The sequence below is a fragment of the Plodia interpunctella genome, chromosome Z, assembly GCF_027563975.2.
Source record: "Plodia interpunctella isolate USDA-ARS_2022_Savannah chromosome Z, ilPloInte3.2, whole genome shotgun sequence".
In the NCBI taxonomy this organism is placed as follows: Eukaryota; Metazoa; Arthropoda; class Insecta; order Lepidoptera; family Pyralidae; genus Plodia; species Plodia interpunctella.
In genome coordinates, this window is record NC_071324.2 from 9631710 (window position 1) to 9653292 (window position 21583).

A 21583-nucleotide genomic window follows, 5' to 3' on the forward strand; every position below is an offset into this window, starting at 1 on the left:
GTAGTTTAATTCTTGCAATGGTGCATGCTGTCCTTTTCGAGTTGTGTAAACCCTTTTCCTTGCGGGTTACCACAGGACATAATATCTGAGTAAAGGTAGGTGCACTAGCTGCGCCCCGGGGCTTCGGGATAAAAGTACCCTATGTGTGTTATTCCAGGTACACTATCCGTGCACTAAATTCCATAACAATCGGTCGAGTAGATTTTGCAACATACATACATACATGCATGCATACATACATACATGCATGCATGCATGCATACATACATACATACATACATATATACATACATACATACATACATACATACATACATACATACATACATACATACATACATACATACATACATACATACATACATACATACATACATACATACATACATACATACATACATACATACATACATACATACATACATACATACATCGTCAAAAACTTTCGCAATTATAATATTCGTCGGATTAGTAGGACTTATCTGTTATAAATTATATATTTCATATTTTTCTTTCATCGTCATCCTTCTGTCCTAAGCAAACCATCTCTGTCCCTGTCCGATATCCATTTTTATAGGTATTTATGTATATATAAATGTTATTTTGGAGCCATGGTTTTTACTTACGATTTGGGCATCAGCTGCATACTTATGACTGAAATACACTTAAATATTAAGTCAGTATAAGTTAACGAAGAGCATTTAAAATATACTCTTAGAAATTCAGTTTACTGACATAGAAATTGACGTTATAATATGTCATATAATTATGTTTCCACAGATTTTCTATAAAATCCATCCAATAAAACGCAGTTTAAACTAAAGGTGACAATTAGCGAACAGGGAACCTACAGTCCGGAAGCACAGAAACCCCTTCGCCGAAACAGATGCAAAGAGTAAATAAGAGATGTTTTAAATGGTATAATCACATCGTTTATTAGTAAATGTATGTATAGTGTCCTTATTGCATGACTGATATAAGCTAAGAAGTAGCTCGGCATGGCAACAGTGGCGCAACATTATACCCAGGTATATATAGATCGGGCCAATACCGAAAAACAGGCACAGGTTAAAGCGTTACACTATATTTGAACCACCACAAGCAATTCAAACGTCAGTACTTGCGTGTCATGGTTCAAAAATTACGTGTGTATATTAAATATATATAATAAATGCGGGCGGCTACGACGAAGCTTCCATATACACTAACAATACAAAAATCTTACTTCGCAAAACTTTTTATAACTATGGTATTGCTTGACCCCTAACTACACTTACATAAATCTTGTGCTATAATTGAAAATTCGTTCGATATTTTGTAAATTTGTGATTGCGAGTAAGGCACTTAAAGGAGAACGAAAAATCTAATTAGACGATTCTTCTCGGTAAGTAGAGTATATGAACGATAAGTGTCTTACGGCAATAGTAAACTGATACAAGAGATTATAGATTTAAAAGTGCAGAAATATAAAACAGATAGTCAAAGTATCAGGTAAATAATTATGCCAAATAAAAGCCAGCCAGCTTCCTCTGTGCGGCCTATGCACTAGAAATTTAGAGACGTACATGATCGTTATACAATGAACATAATATACCACTGAAGAAAAAGTAATCGTAATAATGAATGTCTTGGACGCCTCTAAATCACAAATGCTTGGTGAAGTGCAACCAGACACGCGATGTAATCCATTCTGCTGCATCGGTGCAAATAATAGAATTATGCAGCAGGCCATCGAACATAGCAGGTTACTTAAGGTACATAAGTTGCAGAGATAAAAAGTAACACTAAATGCCTACCTACCATAATACCACCAAATCATGTACTTTGGTAGGTAAGTGATGAAGACTAAAAAAGACAAACGGGCCGTTAATATAAATCAAATTACAATACACACTAGACACCAATAAACTACGCATGTGATGTAGACTATAATAACTAATATACTAACAAAGTCAAGATCTATCTAGGAGTGATCCATGTACGAGGTTTTACTCACAAGCAGTCACTTTGCGAATAAACTGCCTAATAAATGTGGCCAACTTAAACAGAAGAGCATCAATAATCTCAGTGCGAGCAATCCTAGAACAGTCCTGCCGCTGGCAATTTAATGTAATGAGTGTAGTAGTTTTGCCAGGACCGGGAAGAAAGTAATAAACAATAAGCGAAATGACTGGGATGCATGTAAATTTAGCGAATAACTACGTAGTAAATGCCTATTGAGATGACACGTTACGGATTTCGTTCGATACACGTCCGATTGGCATATATATACAGTCATTTTTGAACAGAAACGCTCGCCGTAGCCGCCGTGTGCCAGCATACATGACACGACTAATCTAGAACCGGTAGGATATGTTAATGGATGCTCAGAATGTCAGTGGGGTTCGTCACGCCGCTTGCTCGGTATATTCGGATATAGCGTGTATTCCATTAATCACAAGTTACAACTGTACAGTGTAATAAACATTTGGCATTTTCTTATATTTAGGACCGCCTTTTCAATCCTCGATAGCTTATCTGGCGAACAAAGTCATAATTTCATTTGTTTAATCAATATATATATAAATATTTAGGAATTGAAAAATCGGGCCTAAACGAATACATTCCGAAGAACTAAATAAAAATAAACTCTTATGAATATTTCAAAGTTTGTATTCAGAAAGCCTTACATAATTTAACATAATTTTCTTTCTTTTGGTTTGTGATCCAGAGGTTCTTTTAGGCACTGAAATTCATTACAATACAATATTTCATTGGTTCGCCAAATTCATCTACATGGGAACTCGAGTGAGAGATAAGTCCGGCAAGGTGGTGATCGGGAGCTAGCAGGTTCGGGGCGCCGCAGCCCTCCCGTCTGATAACGCTACTTTACCATAATACCTAGAGGTACCCGAAAAGATCCGGGCCTTTCGTACACTACAACATCAATTATTCTGATTATTATATTTCGACTATTACTATAATATGGTTACATGAAAGTAGATAAACATGTTACAGCATAAACAAAGTCATTTTTAAAGCATAAAGGCATAAAACGTTTGTTCAAAATTCCAGTTACTTCTTTGGGGTAACAAGTATTAACATTACAATTAACATTTCCCATGCACAGCCCTTAGATGGTTCCACACCAAAAATGATAACACAGTCTTTTTTATACGAAACTTGATACAAGTAAAATTCGATAAAAGTCACATTTGGTATTGCAAAGCAAGATAACAGTTTATTTTTTAATTGGTTAACTACTTAATACTAAATTACATAAATTCAATTTTGGTGTAGAGTTTACCATCGTTCAAACATCAATAACATTCGCGTCCATCACAATAACATTAAGGAAAGTAATATGTTGCCGTGAACATAACATGCAAGGCCACTGGCGCCACGAGACCATCTGACGCTTCACAAATGGCTACATCAATCCACGTCGCACACCACCGAGGCCTGAATACTAATCAAATTGTATATTAGCAGGAAACTGTCAGATATCATTAAACAAGTATAGATTCGATGAGATAATTCTTACGACTATAGGACAATTTGTGCTAGATCGTCCTGGGTGTAATTTTGGTCGTATGTGGCATTTATCTCGCATGAAATGCTTTTTACATTTGACATAATTTGGCTTATGTTGCAATGCGCAGCATAGACCTATGTCTATGCTGCGCATTGCAACGTGTTGTTGCTTTGAGGCTATCCTCAAAGCAACAACACGTGCTACACCCCAAACAGTCTATCATAAAACATCCTCTTCTGTAAATTCCTAGAAAACAAAATAAAAACAAACAAAGCACTCGTTAGCTACAAGGCTCGCGCGGTTTTGACTCAGTACAATCGATTACTATCTACATTAGCCGACTGATACCTGTACATGAACACATTTCATATTGCTTTATTACAAATATCAGTTCATAAACACGAAATAGTGACAAATTGCTCGCTTCGACGCGTGGCTATGAGGGCCCAATCCGTACAAACAGACCCATTTCGCACTTATTATCCATGCATGAACCAGCAGAAGAAAATCGAACGATTATCTCAAACGCAATTTACACTGCTTTACGACATCAATATATTTCTTGAAGAACTTTTGTCTGGTCCATTTGATCAGAGTCAACTCTCACAGCCTCAGAAAATAACATGCACATACAGCGAACAACCAACCCATAACAAGCGCATCAGTACCATGAATGTTCACAACACATAGTAAATTATAATAAATCTAATACCAATATAATTACTGTAATAAATATTTTTCAGTCTTTGGTTCCATGACAGCGTAATCGCATACTTCTCCATACTTAAATGCTTCGTTTCCAATAGCTTTACAAATTTTTGTTCGTTTCAACGTTAGCCATGGCCAAGGCTACCACGGGCGACACATATCAAATGAAGCGCAGTAGAGACACATGGTATTATAATACTAAAAGACTAGGTAGTGCCCTGTAGGGACGATATTATTTTTATATTTTTTTGTTAAACATTATTGCACACGAAATTTTTATAAAATCACAGAACGTTTCGCAAATAGAGATCTACAAACGTAAACAAAAAACGGCAACAAACGTGGATGGTGTCCGTATCGATTATATTGTTAATTCATTGAATCGATAATAAATTTACGCATCTACATAATTCATGTTAAAGTAAGATTTAATAAATTTTATTTTACAATATAAAAAATACGTAATAAAAAATGTGAGGATACATGTGAGAATAATGATTTTATTATTACAGCTAGATAATAGAAATATTTACACGAGATGAGCTTGTGAGGCGCGTCGACGTTTTCGAGTGGCGATGCTTCATGTGTTATGTGCCGGCCATTACAATACAACTGAACTTGGCAAACCATACCAGTGCTTATGTGTGGCGCAAGCGGAATTTTGAACAACTGCCTATGCGAAAAAGAACCTCTTATTTAGAGAAATCAAAATCGACTGCATACTTATACGTACTTGCAAACTAAACTCGGTTTGATTAAGTTGATATGTTCTTTGCTCATTGATATAAGCCGTACAACTGTTGTTGTACAATTTGATCAGTTTTATGTGGTAGCTGACAACAATTTTGTTAAGATTGTTTTGCCCCAGAATTAGTAAATAAAAAACACAAAACAATTTTCTAAATGCTGCTACAGAAAAGGTTCAGTCAGTCTCACGTGAATACAATGAAATAATTTGAAAATCAAACCATTACGATGTTTATCTACATAGGTGTAGTATGTTGAGGCCTTGGTATGTAAATCGTCACTAGACTCACTCGGCTAACAGATCTGAAACAATTTGTGTGTATTAATAAGACAAATTGTGAATGCAAGAACAGGTTTTATATAATGTGAATTATTATTACCTGCGAGGGGCCGCCGGGGCCGGAAGCCCCGAGTGCCGTCGGGGCCGCGCGGCACTCGCGCCAGCACCACACGCGGCCCCCCCGACTCCTCCAGCGACGCGGTACGCAGCCGCGCCAGGAGGCGCTCCGGACGCTCACAACGGGCCTTCACACTCGATTTTGCGCTAAAATAATAATATATGTTTAATTGTTAACTTAAAACATGACGTAAAATAAAAGTTAAATTAACAATTTAAAAATCCTCTCCTAAATAGCAAACGTGACGTCCACTCCAAACCATGCATTTGCAACAGTCTCCTCCCATACCACTTTAAACTATATTTTCAAGAGATTAGAGACTATTATTGTGTGAAGAAATTTAGTGATTTTCGTTCTTTAACATGTTGAACATGACAAAAAAGTCCCGTTTTCTGAGAACCGCCTTTATTAATATGGCGCTAAGATACAATGGACACGTAACCGACATTACAACATTTTTGAACTATGGAACAATTAAACTATTTTTATAATATTCTTATTTTGTAACCAGATATTTACGAAATTAAATCAATATATTTTTATTCTATTACTGCACAATATATCAAAATATAATTTAACAAAAACTCGCATTCGATAAAAAAATATATTGTAACTATATCATTTTATATCAGTTTAGTAAAAATAAAAAGCAACTCACCCCACTTTGACCACATTGCAGGCGGACGACTTGCCATTGCGAGAGTTAGTGAGCATGACAAATTCGACCGTGTCCCCAGGCTGAAGATCAGACGAGTTGCCGCGCACCTCCGACATGTGGAAGAATAATCGCCGGTTGTCCTCCGCCTCTAGCGATAAGAAACCGAACACACCTGCGAACGTTATATTTTGATGAGTCAACGACGACGCTGATCCCGCCATCTTGGAAAAAATATGATGACAAGTGTTGTTGTACAAAATAAATTTTTATGTTCTCACTTTGATTTTGTAAAATTTCACCTACTTCCAAGAGTTGAATTGTTCTGTGACAATGTTTCTATGATAATGAAATTTTACGATAAGTTTATCATTACACAGGAACATTTTTTATGTTATGTGTAAATTTCGTTTATAATTTTAATTGAATCATAAGTAAATTAGTTTTGATAAACACATATTTGTAATAATGAATTTTTTGTTAGGAAAATTACATATAATACAGGTTCGGCTCCCAACGCTTCAATGATGCACAGGCATGATTTATTATTCCGCGTTGAATGCAACCAAATCTCTTGGCAATAAAAACCTGTGGTAAAATCTTTTTTAACCGTTTTGGCCACTTTCAAAACGAAAGAATCAAACTAGTTCTGAAAAAATAATGACTATCTCATTAATTGTTGCCTAAACAGAAATCTAGTATACCTTTGATAGCGTCGACAGTGGCGCGCCTCTTCTTGCGTATTGGCACAATGTTGGTAGCGCGGCCCTCCACGTCCGCCTGGAAGGTGACGGGGTCGCCCACTTGCAGGATCTCGCGCTTGCACGCCAGCCCCATGATACCGAACTCGTACGATGCGCCGCCGCCGTCTACTTGGATCAAACCTGAATAAACAAAATTACAGTCTACACTTCAAAATTTTCCTTCGATCACATATCTCAGACGTCATGTCGTATGTGGCCAAACATCTTTGCTCTTGTCTCTATTGATTTAGTATTTCGTATATGGAGGTTAAAATCTATGGCAGGGATCAGAGTGGAGAGAATAGAAATTACTTCATCGATCCCCTTGTTCCTAAATTAATGATGAAGATCTAAAATTGATGAAGTCTTCAGAATTTATCTCATCACATATTTGCCTTTTTGCATGCGGCCCACCTGATGGTAAGTGATCACCGCAGCCAATAGAAGCTTTCAACATCAAGGGTGTCACACGCGCATTGCCGTCTTTGTGGTCTATGGTCTTTTGTCATGTTACCTATAATTAATAATTATATATGCCTATAATTACATTACCTCGGTCACTCTTCAAACTGGAACATAACAATGCTTTTTGCTGCTCATGCCGACGACCTTTGTACAACTTTCTAGTTGAAATCGTAAAATTTACACGAGGATTTTATTTATGCTTCAGAGCATAAAACATTATGCATGATGTGAAAATATTATTTAGGACTCACCAGAATACTGGGCTTGGTCTGGATTCAGGGCTCGCAGCGTCCTCGTGACAGTGCCATTGAGCGTTGTGTCCAAGGGCTTAGCGATCGGGATAGTTCCTCGAGGCAAAACGCGCACGAACTCTGCGCTCGCGCATCCCCCTCCAGTTCCGGTCACGCGACCCAACATGTACTCCACCTCGGTGCCTAATTCCAATGAGTCGTGACTGCCTTCCAAGTTGCTGAAACGTTTTCGACGATGATTTAATGCAGGGTTTTTTTTATTTCATATAGTTATTGGTATTTCACATAGTGGTGAGTTACAAATAAATTCAAATTCAAATTCAAATCATTTATTCAGAAATTAGACCTTCACAGGCACTTTTTCTCGTCAATCTTTAAATTTATAGTTATTTCTCACAAGCTAGAAACTACTAATATACATTTAGTGTCAAGAGTAATTTTAATAGAAGTATTTTATAAAATCGTTATCACAGATATTTATTACATAAACATTAAACTCACAATATAAGAATAAGATTAATAGTTTAGTGTAACAAATAAAAGTTCGCTGTATAACTTCGCTAATATCGTACAATTCAGAATACAAGTATCAAAGCCACAAATGCAAAGGCAATAAATATCAGACATCTTATTAATTCTTCGAGAGCAATATGTAATCAATCTGATTATTCACTCCATATACAAAATATGATTTAGTGATAAATAAAAAGAAATCGTGCGTGTCTTTTTAAGACTTCTGCCACTCTCTTTCTCTCTCTCGCTCTATCTCATATGAGCGTTTTACAGTCACAAGACCAGATACCACTCTCCTACTTTTTCAAAATATTCAACAAGACTATACTGCCACTAAATTGCAGTAATCGTTAAGTCATGCCAGATGCATGATGCTTAAGAAAAATCCAACACCAGTATTGTCTACACAATATTGGCAGTCGAGTAGAAAATATCCCACAAAATAAAAAGCACACAAATGCAAAGTTAGAATCGAATTAATCTTATATGGAATATTGACATTAAAAAGAAAGCCTTGCTTGATTATTGAAACATTAATTGATAATCGCCAGCTGTTAAACTAGCATTTGCCCGCGGCTTAGCCTGCGTTAATTTTCCACGGGTAACAGTAGTTATATTCTGATATGATACCGCATGCATTCCGTCCGTCCTCTCTTCATACTGTTATATCAATGCAAATTTCAAGAAAAAATAATAGATTAAGGGTAAATAAAGCAATAAATTTTAAAAAGACACATTTATAATAAAAAAAAATGCTACACGCAATGGTAAACATTTTAGAATTCGTTTCGCTACGCTATGTTAAACGTGTTAAAAATATAGTTTTTCATGTTTCAGTTTCAGGTTCACAACGAAAACAATCATCAAATCATGCAATTCGCTATGCATATAAATGACGCCGTTATTATGTACTGCGACGCCAATGACTTCTACAGACTCTTTTCACCAAAATCGGTTTGATAGCCTTCGATTACATGGTTACAAATAAAAATAAATAATCCATACTATAGTAACTATTGATAGAAATATCTCTGTTTCATTCTCATATTCGTGTATCCCCGGGCTGTGAACCTGCGAAGCGCCGGAGTCGAGTGTATACAACAACCTTATAATTTAGAAGATTACCATTATCCTGGTTGCTACCTCAACCTTCTCTCTCATCTGAGCCGTATCCAGCTTGCTACCTTAACCTACTCTCTCATCTCAGCCGTATCATGGCTGCTACCTCAACCTTCTCTCTCATCTGACCCGTATCCTGGTTGCTACCTCAACCTTCTCTCTCATCTGACCCGTATCCTGATTGCTACCTCAACCTTCTCTCTCATCTGACCCGTATCCTGGTTGCTACCTCAACCTTCTCTCTCATCTGACCCGTATCCTGATTGCTACCTCAACCTTCTCTCTCATCTGACCCGTATCCTGGTTGCTACCTCAACCTTCTCTCTCATCTGAGCCGTATCCAGCTTGCTACCTCAACCTACTCTCTCATCTCAGCCGTATCATGGCTGCTACCTCAACCTTCTCTCTCACCTGAGCCGTATCATGACTGCTACCTCACCCTTCTCTCTTGTCTTCTGGCTGCTACCTCAACCTTCTCTCTCATCTGAGCCGTATCCTGGTTGCTACCTCAACCCTCTCTCATCTGAGCCGTATCAAGGTTGCTACATCAACCATATCTCTCTTCTGAGCCTTATCCTGGTGGGTACCTCAACCCTCTCTTATCTGAATAATAATACCCCGGTTTCTTAAGGCGTCAAGATCCCTATCGAGGAGGCTAAGACCCATTTTTTAACTTTTTCTTCTCCACTTCACACGGTCTGCTGCATCCGTAGTAAAATTTAGCACCCCGAAGTTACAAAGCCGCGAAAAGCATTCTATAAGCAATCGATTATTGTTCTATAAATTTTCAGTTATTATTGTTTGAATGTGAAATTAGGGTACAGTCGCTAGCAAAGAATAAAACATCAACGAAGATATTCAAATACAATAATTTTAAGTGATTTCGAACTCTGCATTACATTATTTGATTTTATTTTCATGGCAAGATATTACAAAAATAATTAAGTCGCATAAGCAAAAGTATGCTTAAAAAGCACAAACATTACAGTGAGTGAGTTTTAGTCCCAAATGTCTATTCCTATTTAGTATTCCGAAAACACTAGTACTGATTTCACTGATTTTATTATATATATATAATATATATAGTAAAATCAGTGTCAAGGCAATGTCATAAGTACGCGAATATAATAAAGAATATTACATATCATTTTCGTTCCAACTCAGTCTATGGCTACGCGAATATATAAAAATAGAAAATCATAAAATCAATCAACCAGGGACAACACACAGCTAAAACTAAAGGACGTAAAAAGCAGAAAATTTGTTAAGTGGGTTTCCTGAAAGTTCCAGGAGCGGGAGAAAGTTTTCTGCTTGTAAGAAGTCGTGAGTAAAAGCATAAATAAATATAAATTCTTTTCTCCTCTGAGTTTCCTCCTGGTTCCTTCCTACAAATTTCTCTTCCCCACTTTGCACGATCTTCGGTCTTCAGACCATTGTCACGCATATAGCATATGTAATTCAAAATAATTGTGTGTGATAACAACTCAACAAAAGAGACCTAGTTTACTCAAACTTCGTTTAATACTAGTCATTCGCATGTCGCCATACGGGCAAAGCATATTTCAAGATCAATATACTACCAATATTTCATATTTATTCAAATATAAAACGCTCACACGCGTTTCCGATTCCTTCATAAGCTGCAAAGCGTTAAGAGCCCATGGACTCCATTCCTACTTTCTTCCCCACAATATAAATTCTCTATTAATAATGGAAATTTGGTTGCTTAAATAGCATATGCATACCAGCTTGCAGCTAGTGGAGGAAACTAAAACCATTTTATTTGCTCTTTATTTTAATGTGCTGATAAACTTAGTGTTCGTCTACGTGTCACCTGCAGGACATGTTTTATCATAGGGCTATCATTCCGTAGGTAAATCATCACATCCACCTTCATGTAGTTTTTTATAGGACAACGCTTTACGATATGGTCTATGGTCTGGTCTTCAATGCTGGGTCGCCTATTTGACAGACATTTCTTTTTGTTACTGCTATAAGCTTTTATGTTTAATCAATCCTTAAGTATTGATGAAGCAGTCACCTGAAGTGGAAGAAGACCTCCTTGTTGTGGTCGGAGGTCTCGATGAAGCCGAAGCCGTCCTTGAGCGCCGCGATGAATCCGTGCTGGACAGGGCGCGTCGCGGACCCGTTGCTGGCGCCGTTGATCAGGCTATGCTGGACCTGCACCGCCATGGCGATCAGCTCCTTGTTTCTCTTCACCTGTTGGGGAAAAGAAATCATTCATACTTATTCATTTCAAAATTATATTTGGAAATTTAGTTAAGCTGTATGGAATTCAGAGGGTTTAGTGCTGGTTTGCATTTCACTTGTAACCAACGAGTAGATTCGAAGTGAGACGCAGCGAAGCAACAACATTTCAGTGTGGTTGTCGTTGCGTAACAATGACGCAATGTTATTGGTTCGCTGCGTGTCACTTTGAATAGACTCGATGTTAAGACGTAAATAGCAAACTTGCACATACGTTTTATATTCACACTGTTATGTTATGTACATAAATTTATAAATAAATAGTACAAAACATAGATATATTTTTTTATTTCGACATTGTAATATTAAGTTGAAATTTAGATTAAGTATAGATAGGATTGAAAGTTGAAGTTAAAAAATAGTTTTTGTAATATTAATTGTCACTTCACAATTCCATCCAATTACGATTACCAATTACAAAAATGGGTACGTGTTTTTAACACAGCATTAAAATATTCATGACTAAATAATTTTACACATAGCTTTAACATAAAATCAAACATATTATGTACCACTTCCACTAAAAGTTAATTTATTCGACTAAAATTACAATGATCCACTATATGAATAATTCCATGAATATAGTACAAAAATACCTGAAAGCATTGTTACGGAAATTTACCTGATAAGCATCGAAAATGACTTTGTCCCCGACACGTGGCAGCATCTTGGATTCGCATTTTTTAGCTGTGAACGGCAGGGATTTCTTCACACCGTTGATCTGGCAACTAATTGTTCCGTTACTTTCCTGTAAATTATAAAAAGCGCCTTATTAATAGACTACTTTACAGGGTAATAAATTAAATGTGTAAAGGTATTACAAATAATCAAGCTCTGTTATTTTAATGTCACTTTAATTGAGCCTCAATATTTAAACATGTTGTAAAATATCTCATTACTAGCTGGTTAATGATAGATTTTTAAAATGTAAAAGATTTCACAAACAACAATACAAATCAGAACCATATTATTGTATATCATGTACTATTGCTCTATTTCATTTCAATTCACGGAAAAAATCCTTCCACTTTATGTTAATAAATTATATCTGCGCCTAATTATTATATAGTGTTAATTCCCATTTAAACTTAACCTATTTGGCGGACGTATTTAGACAACAAGGAAAAGGCGGACGGAATAAATGGTAATTTTCCACATTTTTCGCGCGATTAAATGTGTCAGTGGGAAGGCTGGTATTTATCGATTTAGCATTTTATTAAGAAGCAGAAATTACGCTCGAAGATATTCACGAAGGCCTGAAGGCATCTGTTTCGTTAACGGATTCGTAACACAAATCACAAATTTTGGCTCTAAACATAATTCATTCCCATAAAGTGCTACATAATTTTGACTCCAACGATTTTATAGAGAAGAGTTTTCCATTCAGGGGCTGTATGTTTGTCGAGACGTAAAAATCAATATATATGAAAGTCTTCTGTGACTCACTGACAGACAAATAACAGTAGTTTCAACTACTGGGCGTAGGAAGCTGAAATTTGGTATGCAGATTCCATGGGTAGTGTACGTGAGCACTAAGAGAGGATTTTTGGAAATTCCACCTCGAAGGGGGTGAAAGAGGTGAAAAACTTTTATATGAAAGTCCTACACCGTTGAAGATTGTGACTTGAAAATTTGGATTTTAGTTGTTTACATTAAGTTAATGAATAAGTATTTCAGATTTTTCTGAAAATTAACCATAAACCTACAAAAGGGGGTGAAAAATTGTATGGTACTTAATACAATTTTCAAGATATTATATAAATTATTCGAAACTTCATTATTTTTGAAGTTTGCGGTTATAAAAAAAACGGGACGTAATATGTCGTGGAAAATAGGACGGCAAGCGTTGCAGAAAGCGGGAGTGGGAAACGTAGCGGGAAATGGGACGGAGACACGTAGTGGAAAATGGGCGAGGCAAAGCGCCGCTGGAAGGAAGCGGGATTGGACAAGTTGCGGGACGAGACACGTAGCGGGAAACAGGAAATTGAACTAAAAAAGAAAAAAATACGATTTGAAATATAATATGAATCATATATGTTTACCAGTCAGTGCGATAAAATAATGACCGAGACTTTACTATGAAATTCACGCGGGCGAAGCCGCGGGCAAAAGCTAGTAAAGTATAAAAACCTTACACAGGGGATCTAAAGGAATTTGTGCAATAAGCTGGATGATGGTACTGACCGGGGTAGGACTGGATCCAGACGGAAACATCTGCGCCTCCTTGGTGACGACGCCCCGCAGCCCGCGCTCCACGAGGCTCTCGAACTGGACCGTGCCGGGCGGCAGGTGCTTGATTCTGATCGCGGATTGGCGCGTGTTCATGTTGGAGAACGTGTTCACTGGGTCTACGGTGAACTCCACCTGGTTTTCATACAATAGAATAGTCTTCATTATGAATACCCATACACCTTACATAAAGAAAACTTACTAAATGTGTGTGCATCACATTAGATACGGGCCTGAGCCCTGGGCACTGAGCACTGGGCACACACTTATGTTACACAATGAGCAAAATGCCCCGTTAACTTCTCTACACACGAAAAATAAAATAAAAAGATTAATGAAGAGAACCGTAGCTACAAGCATTGGCACAAAGGAGGATGTTAAAAAAAAAAATTAAGAAACAAATTAATGCTTACCTCATCGCCGACACTCAACTCGTGGCCAAGGCGCAAAACTTCGGCGAAATGGAAAAACATAGTCTGTTCTCTTTCTACGCAGCGAATAAATCCGAAACCCTCTCTAAGAGAAGTCACCACGCCCATCTCCCTCCTATAACAACAGATTCCATATTACATTTAACATTACATTAATACAAGACACAAAGCATATGCTCTCACGCTAAGCAAGGCCTGTACGTACAGGCCTATTTATACTTTTATACTTAGTGTGTTATTTTGCCAAATTAATAATGTTGCCCACGTTAGCGATTTTTTATGGTTAATTCCTGGAAATATAAGAGAAAGCGATCCACTAACTTGCTGTTTGTAAAATGTTAATTGCTCACCGTTCCCCGGAGACATTGAACGACTCATCGAGCAAGGAGATGTTGGTGGCCCGTTTCAACTGATCCCGCCTGTCCGTGGCCACTTGGAACTGGACCCAGTCGCCGTGGCGGAGAGTGAACTCGCCGGATTGATCTTTTTCGCCGAACGGCACCTAAAATACAAATTCATTCTCTTTTATTAAAGCATTTTGATTTGAGCTCGAAAATTGTCGAACATCGACTGATCGTTTTCTGGAATCGGATCCCATGAGATTCGAGCTCAATATATTGCTTTGTTGTTTGTAATTACTGAATAGATCAATTCTATTGAACTATTCAGTAACAATTCAACTAAAGACTTAACGATCGACGAACGTCTGCCACAAAGAAACCCCACTTTCAGGATTAAGTCTGCTTCTTGAACATTTACAAATGTATTTTTGAAAATAGAAATCTTAAATTACAAAATGCTACATATATAGATAAATATAATTTTATAATGCCACACATCGGATGCTAAATTGAGATAACAAGTTTAAGTAAAAGTATTCAGTAATTTACTGATTTCAATGAGCTAATTTTCTGTTAAGTTCATATTTTCTGTATAAGTTTATATTATTCTAACCACATTATTCATCGTCCAATTCCATGCCAAATCAATTTACAACGATCATCTGCATCAAATGAAGTGACATATCGGGTTTGAAGTCTACCAAGGTAGCTTTTCATATGGCTTTGTTATTCGAAAATTGACAAATACATTTCGGATCCTGGTTAATGAACCAGAGTTTGAAATATTTTACGACCTGATACTTACAATACACATATAAAAATAATATCTTATCACATACATAAAAAAAATCCGTTACTAATACTCTAATAATAGTATGGATACTAACAAAGCATCGATATTTTAGTCCCCGTATAATTTTCGCGACATGGAATTTCGCTCCTGGTAGCTCCTGGTTAGAAATAAAAATCATCCACGTCAGCCAAAATGTAAAAACAAAATAATGGGCATAGATAAAAGTGCAGTCTCAGCCTAAAATCGCGATAAAAGGGGTTGATACAAAGTTACAAAACATACACGAGATAAGGCAAATAAAATGAGAGAAAGAGAGAAGACAATAAGGTGTAAAATTTATAGCAACGAAGATTCAAAGCAAAACTTCACGATTGAAAGCGAGGAACTATAGCTATTAACGTACGTCCTCTACGATCTTAACCCGCTGAAAGTGGAGCAAAAGGGGGAGAAGTGACCTATTTATTCATAACGGTCCACTTGCAATATGCAAAATTGCATGTCTCTAAAATACATTGCTGTGGTCTGAAAACAGAATTACAACTAATATTATAAATGAGAAAGTAAGTTTGTTTACTTTTTATCATTTCACATCTACTCACCCAACGTTCTTGACATTTTGTATATATATATGTAGTTAAGAACGCGGAGAAAGACACAGTCCCGGAAAAAACAATTGCTCCGTCGAAAATTCATGTAAACGGAACCGCGGGCAAATACTAGTAAGTTATAAAATAGCAAGTAACACAATATCAGCCGGTAGAGCTATTATAACAATAAAACTATAATTTCTTTGAAATAAAATCGATATACCGATACAATTTCCCAAGGCCGTCCATGCAAACTCCCAAGTAAGTGCTTATATTCATTGCCATAAACCAGATAATTTTGCAAAGACTTGATGACATTTTCAACTAAGAGTTATAATATCAAGATATATTTTTTAGAAATAGTATTTGAAAATACTATCCTACTAGTTACTATTTAACTTTTATATCCATAAAGTGTTTTCTATAAATTATATCCAGAAAAAACATGCGCAATACAAATCACATGATTACTAGTGGCAACATCAAAATTAGCGTGATTGATTTTTACTTTTGGTAATTTTTGAAAGCTGACAAGGTTTCTGAAGAAAATAAAAATATATTTTTAAAGCAATAATATTTTTTTAATAATACAAGTAAGTACACAGGGCAGTACAGTTTTACAACAAATTGCATAGCAGCCATGCTAATCAGACCCCTCAATGACATAATAACACAATTTGTGGGAACGTCCACATGCATTAATTGAAATATGAACCTGCCAGTGGTGTTACGATTTATGTGTTGTACATGTGACGAAGAAATGTAAGAAAGTGGAACCTTTGTTCCGATGCTTTATAGTAAACTATTGTTAATAACCTTTGGGTACAGCTACGTAAATTTTCATTTTCAAGCGCGAGAAGCTGTCAACTACAACCACTCAGAAAATAGAATTAACTATCTCGACTCGATGTGAAAGTTTATAGTACAAACTTCCTAAGACGTCATGTTCATCAGGTTTTCACGTGCTTGCAAATTTTCAGCTTAAACGGAAAACAAATAGGTCATGACAAGCTGGCATATTTCAAATGCAAGAGTTGTAACGTAACTTTTGATTAAATGCATTTAGTTCATTTATTTAGTAGTTTCGTATAACTTAGTATCATAGTTGTGTCAATGTCATTATGCTTGTTAAATGTTGAGACTACTGGCATTACTGGAACTGGAATAATCGATGATTGATGACTATGGATACTTGCGCTATATTACTTGGTGTGTGTCTTTAACAGAGGTACATATTGCTACGTTATTTAAGCAATTCGTGACTTGCTTTACGTCACTATAAGAATAAATACAGTTTTAGATTTAGCTTAACCTTTGGATACCAGGACAACATTATACTATGAACAAGGTGACATGACAAGACTAAATCTGAAAATACATTTAACCACATAGCATGGCAAAAGCAGCTTCAGCATGTATAAATAAATTATACCTAATTTTTATCAATTCGCATTATCTATTATACACATTACACTTCATCGTATTTCCTATTAGACTACTGTTAGTTAAACTCTTCATTAGGGCTTCCTATGAATGATACTTACTTCAACTTCGGAATGATCAGCGGCGCGGTATCTGATCCTGCCTGGGAGCGGGTCGTTCTGTGGCACGCGCGCCATGTTGCCTCGTTCCAGCGGCTTCAGCACCTGCCCGCGCATGATCTCAGGACTCACGTCCTCGAACACCACTGAACCACTCGGCAATTTCGTAATGCCACACGCTACCTCCTTGCCCTGCATCATAAATGTTAAGTGTTAACAAATCTACTTAAAAAAAAAATATAAAAAAATATTTAAAAATTACTTACATTCCTAGTTTGTATGGTAAATTCCACATCATCACCTAAAGTCAGTTCTTCCTTAACCTTAGCCTCAGAGTAATGAAAAAATATTTCCTTAACCACATCAGCTCTCTCGATAAATCCAAAGTTTTCTTTCATAGAGCAAACTACTCCATGATATTTGACTGGATGTACGGGGTTCTCAAAACGGACATGGCATGCGCCCAAAGTACCCCTGAAATAAATATAAATTGTTAAACCAGTAAAAAACAATCCAACTTGAAAAAGGTACTACATTTTTCCACCAAGACATGTTACACATTCAAATATGAATTCTCACAACTGTTATTATCAGTCCACTGTAAAGGTATTAAGATTTAATTTGTTGTACTTAAAAATAAAGCCCAGAATAATGCTCCATATTCAGAATTCTCAAGGTGATCTCGGGTATAACTCAATTTGGTCTACATGTCCATAGACTTTCTACATTTTCTATATAGACATACATACCTTTGATTAGTTGCAATCTGAAAGCTGACGGCATCGCCAGTATGCAATGTAACATGGCCTTCCACATCATCCTTGGTGTATGGCAGAAAGAAACATTCACCACGGTTTTCATATGAAATCCGACCTGTGTTATCACCAGAGCCCTCTCCCTTAACTTCAGTAGTGACAGTGCCTGTTACTCTAGCTTCACTCAGCACCTGAGGAGAGAGGGTGATGTAAATGAAATGGCCCAAAATAGTATAGGATTTGTTCTGACAATAAAGCATTTGACATGATTATACATATACCACCATAGTGACAAATAGTTGCACGCACATACATAATAGTCAACCATAATAGTCAACCGGTGTTCAGGTTTCCTCAGGATGGTTTTCTTTCACCGGTCATTGGACAAATAATTAATTGTTGCCTGGATTATAATATTGTCAGAAAATATCTTACCACTTCTGGTGCGATCTTAGTGACTGTTGAAGCAATAGGTTTTCCAGTGCGTCGATCGTAGGTCATTTCAAATTCTACTGGATCACCAATTTTAAGATGTTCAATGTTGCCACTAAATTGGCTAAAGTGAAAGAACAAGCGAGCTTGCCTCTCACAGCACTGTATAAACCCGTAAGAGTGCTAAAAACAACACCAATGACAAATCAATAAAAGCTCATTATTTAAATGAAAAAATTGTTATATGCATTACTTAGGCGTGTACTTCTTTTGTAAAGACCTAAAAATGTATTCTATTTGTATCACAAACATACATAAATTGTAATCTTTGGAAATAATTTTATCAGAAATAGAATTTGGTAAAAGTTATGTCAATTAAATACATAATCATTGAAAAAAATTATAATTAGCGCAAAAAAGGAATAATAAGTAATATCAAGAAGGGCCTTCTAGAAGAGACATTTATATGAATACATGTAAATGTTTACACATGTATGTTATTTTACTATATTTAATGTTAATAAGTGTATGTATATTAGTATTTGTTCTTCTTCTATTCTAGGGTGAAATTAGAGAAGATCACCTCTTCCAAAAACTTGCAGCTAAATAGCTATGTAACAGATAAAAACAAAATAAAACAATGATTTTAAAACTGTAATTAAATAAAACTAATAGAAATGTAATGAAAACAAAATCCATACATCTTTTTTTTTTAAGTTATAACATTAGTAGGGTTACTAATGTTATTCAGACTATAAAATGATTAGCTTTGTCAAAAAAATTGGATCAAACATAGTTATAATCTTAATCATTAATACATATTGATTTTAGAGTCATCAATCATTTAAATTGAATACTAAAGTAAAACAATTTCAATAATGTGGGTGTGGTACAAATTTTAAAACTTTGCCTACCCTAATAAGCCACTATTAGGTTAAGTTATGAAACCATTTGTACTAACCAACCAAAAATGATTCAAATTGGAATCTATCTATCTGAATAAGACAGAATGAAAATTTAGCCGCAGTGAACTATTAAACAGAGAAAACATACCAATAATTTTTCAATAATTCCAGTCTCTCTAATAGGTGGGTGGTTCATTGAATCATACTGAGACGAGGAATTGTTAGTTGAACCTGATGAGTATACCCCCACAGAATCTCCCATGGGACACCCATCTATATTGTAGTTGCCCATAGAAAAGCGGTTGCCGCCACCTTTACTCATGTTATTGAAGTTATCCCTGGGGGAACTGGGATATTCACTGCTGTATGTACCTTTGTGCAAAAAACAAACCATCAGGTATTTAAAAAAATGTGCATAACTAAGGCTACAAATAATGGTTTATTTTCATTGGGCAATGTTTTGATATAAAAAATAGAATAAGACATGAGAAAAATCTCATGTTTTATTGTTTTCAATTTCTTAGCTGACATTTGAAACTTTAAAAATGCAAATAAACCTTTGTGAAATGAAAAATTGAAATGACATACCATTGCGGTAAGACTGTTTTGCCTGCATGGATGAATGCTGATCAAGAATTTCTTGCAGTGGTTGTGAATGTGAATCTGGCGGCTGGAACATTTTCCACTGAGGATTGCTGGACATTTTATCTTGATTGCGTCTTCTTGTATATAGGTCAAAAATCCAGTATTACTTTAGCAATATATCACAGAAAAACGTGTGGTGTTAGTTTCTAATACCAGTAAAATATTTTTATTTAAATCAAATCACATTTTCTTGTAGTCTTTGTGTTCACGAGAACACGAATTAGTCTTTTAACGCAAAAAGGTCACAATTTATTATAACCGAAACTATATTGTTGAAAAATAAACTACATATGTTACACTAGATCCTCAGATGTCTTCAATGCTTGCTGAATCGGAGCTCTGGACTGCATTAGATTGTTTGGGGGTAATCTTATAATTTTGTTACTATCTATATACCTTTTTACCCGATATTCACAAGCTGGAATAGACACTTTGATTAATACAAAGAGTAGGTACATACACGTAGAATTAACTGCAAATCATACTTAAAATTATAATTACAATACCGAATAACATACAACAAAGCGACGCGTCTGAATATCATCCTACATTATAATGTTGCTATCTAGGTAGGTAGATATCGGCCGCCCTAACAGACCAGACAGACCGATCGGTGAAATTAAAACGGCGTACCACGGGGCCTTGTTCTATAGACTACTTCCAATAAGGCAAATCAGATATCAAAAATTATACAAAACACTGCTAATTAATTTTTACCAAACTTAGTCGTATATATTTTGAAGCTAATGGATACTAAACGATGAAATTATCAATTCTCACCACGACACAGCATAGCACTGACGACATACCGCCATATTGAATGTCAACAATATCACTTTGATCCGGTCATCCCAACTATTTGAACAGAATATTTTAAAATCGACCATGAGAATATTATAATTTAAACCTAATAAAAGTTAAATTTAACTCAGTATTTTTTAAATTTTGTGCTTGGTTTTATATCTAAACGCATTATATATCAAATAATCTTTCTTTGATTAGATTTTTCTTTTTGTGGTGATTGAAGTGGCCAATTTCAAATTATGAAGAGAGAAGATAAGTTTATAATTTGGTAGTTCTATTTTGAACAATAAAAAACTGAAAATTATTAAAATTAATTTAAATACATAAATGTCAATAACATACGTAAAATTTTAATTATAACTTTAATATTGAACTTCAGTATCAAAAAAAATTAAAAACTACCAAACTAGATTGCACTTAACTATAATGGCAACATTAAGTTAATTTGTCAAAAGTTTTTGGATGCGTTCAAATAGGTACGACTATGTTGTTTTAAAAAATGCATTCCTATTTAAAAAAACTCTTTATACTCAATTTAGCAATTTTTTCTTCGCCTAAATTCGTGAAAATCTCGCAAGCGAATTTAGTGGTATTGAACGAAAGTTTGTAAAATTCTATCTTTGCATTACAAATAGATTTATTGTAACAACCGCCGCTGGCAAAATCTGTGGCTATATTAGAAATATATTTTAATATCTGTGAGAAATACATAAGTATTATGTCCATATTCTTTTCTTAC

The 21583-nt window shown here is 35.7% G+C and overlaps 1 protein-coding gene across 3 annotated transcripts; it reads right to left on the reverse strand.

Annotated features, from left to right (window-relative positions):
- Positions 1-909: 909 nt before the first annotated feature.
- On the reverse strand, positions 910-21025 carry Unr (Upstream of N-ras). 3 transcript variants are annotated; one of them, XM_053767712.2, is made up of 17 exons: positions 20821-21025; positions 19984-20458; positions 19544-19767; positions 18494-18673; positions 18053-18249; positions 17570-17777; positions 17307-17495; positions 14392-14543; positions 14024-14156; positions 13566-13745; positions 12004-12129; positions 11155-11333; positions 7482-7699; positions 6727-6906; positions 6026-6197; positions 5350-5513; positions 910-5272 (listed from the first exon to the last, which is right to left on the reverse strand). In XM_053767712.2, exons 2-17 carry the CDS (start codon positions 20096-20098, stop codon positions 5256-5258), a joined length of 2634 nt encoding a protein of 877 aa, XP_053623687.1. In that variant the 5' UTR covers positions 20099-20458; positions 20821-21025; the 3' UTR covers positions 910-5255. The 3 variants fall into 3 exon arrangements, with proteins under 3 accessions (XP_053623687.1, XP_053623689.1, XP_053623690.1); XM_053767714.2 differs by having other exon boundaries at positions 20758-20857; XM_053767715.1 differs by lacking the exon at positions 20821-21025 and adding an exon at positions 20559-20690.
- Between the last annotated feature and the right edge of the window lie 558 nt (positions 21026-21583).

Bases quoted from the DNA above. Each gene is read 5' to 3' on its own strand.
- Unr (XM_053767712.2), bottom strand. From the start codon at position 20,098: ATGTCCAGCAATCCTCAGTGGAAAATGTTCCAGCCGCCAGATTCACAT. The intron at 18,674-19,543 runs GTATGTTTTCTC...TGTTGTTTTTAG, and splicing joins GAATTATTGAAAAATTATTG to CACTCTTACGGGTTTATACA. The intron at 17,778-18,052 runs GTATGTATGTCT...TATTTATTTCAG, and splicing joins CAGATTGCAACTAATCAAAG to GGGTACTTTGGGCGCATGCC.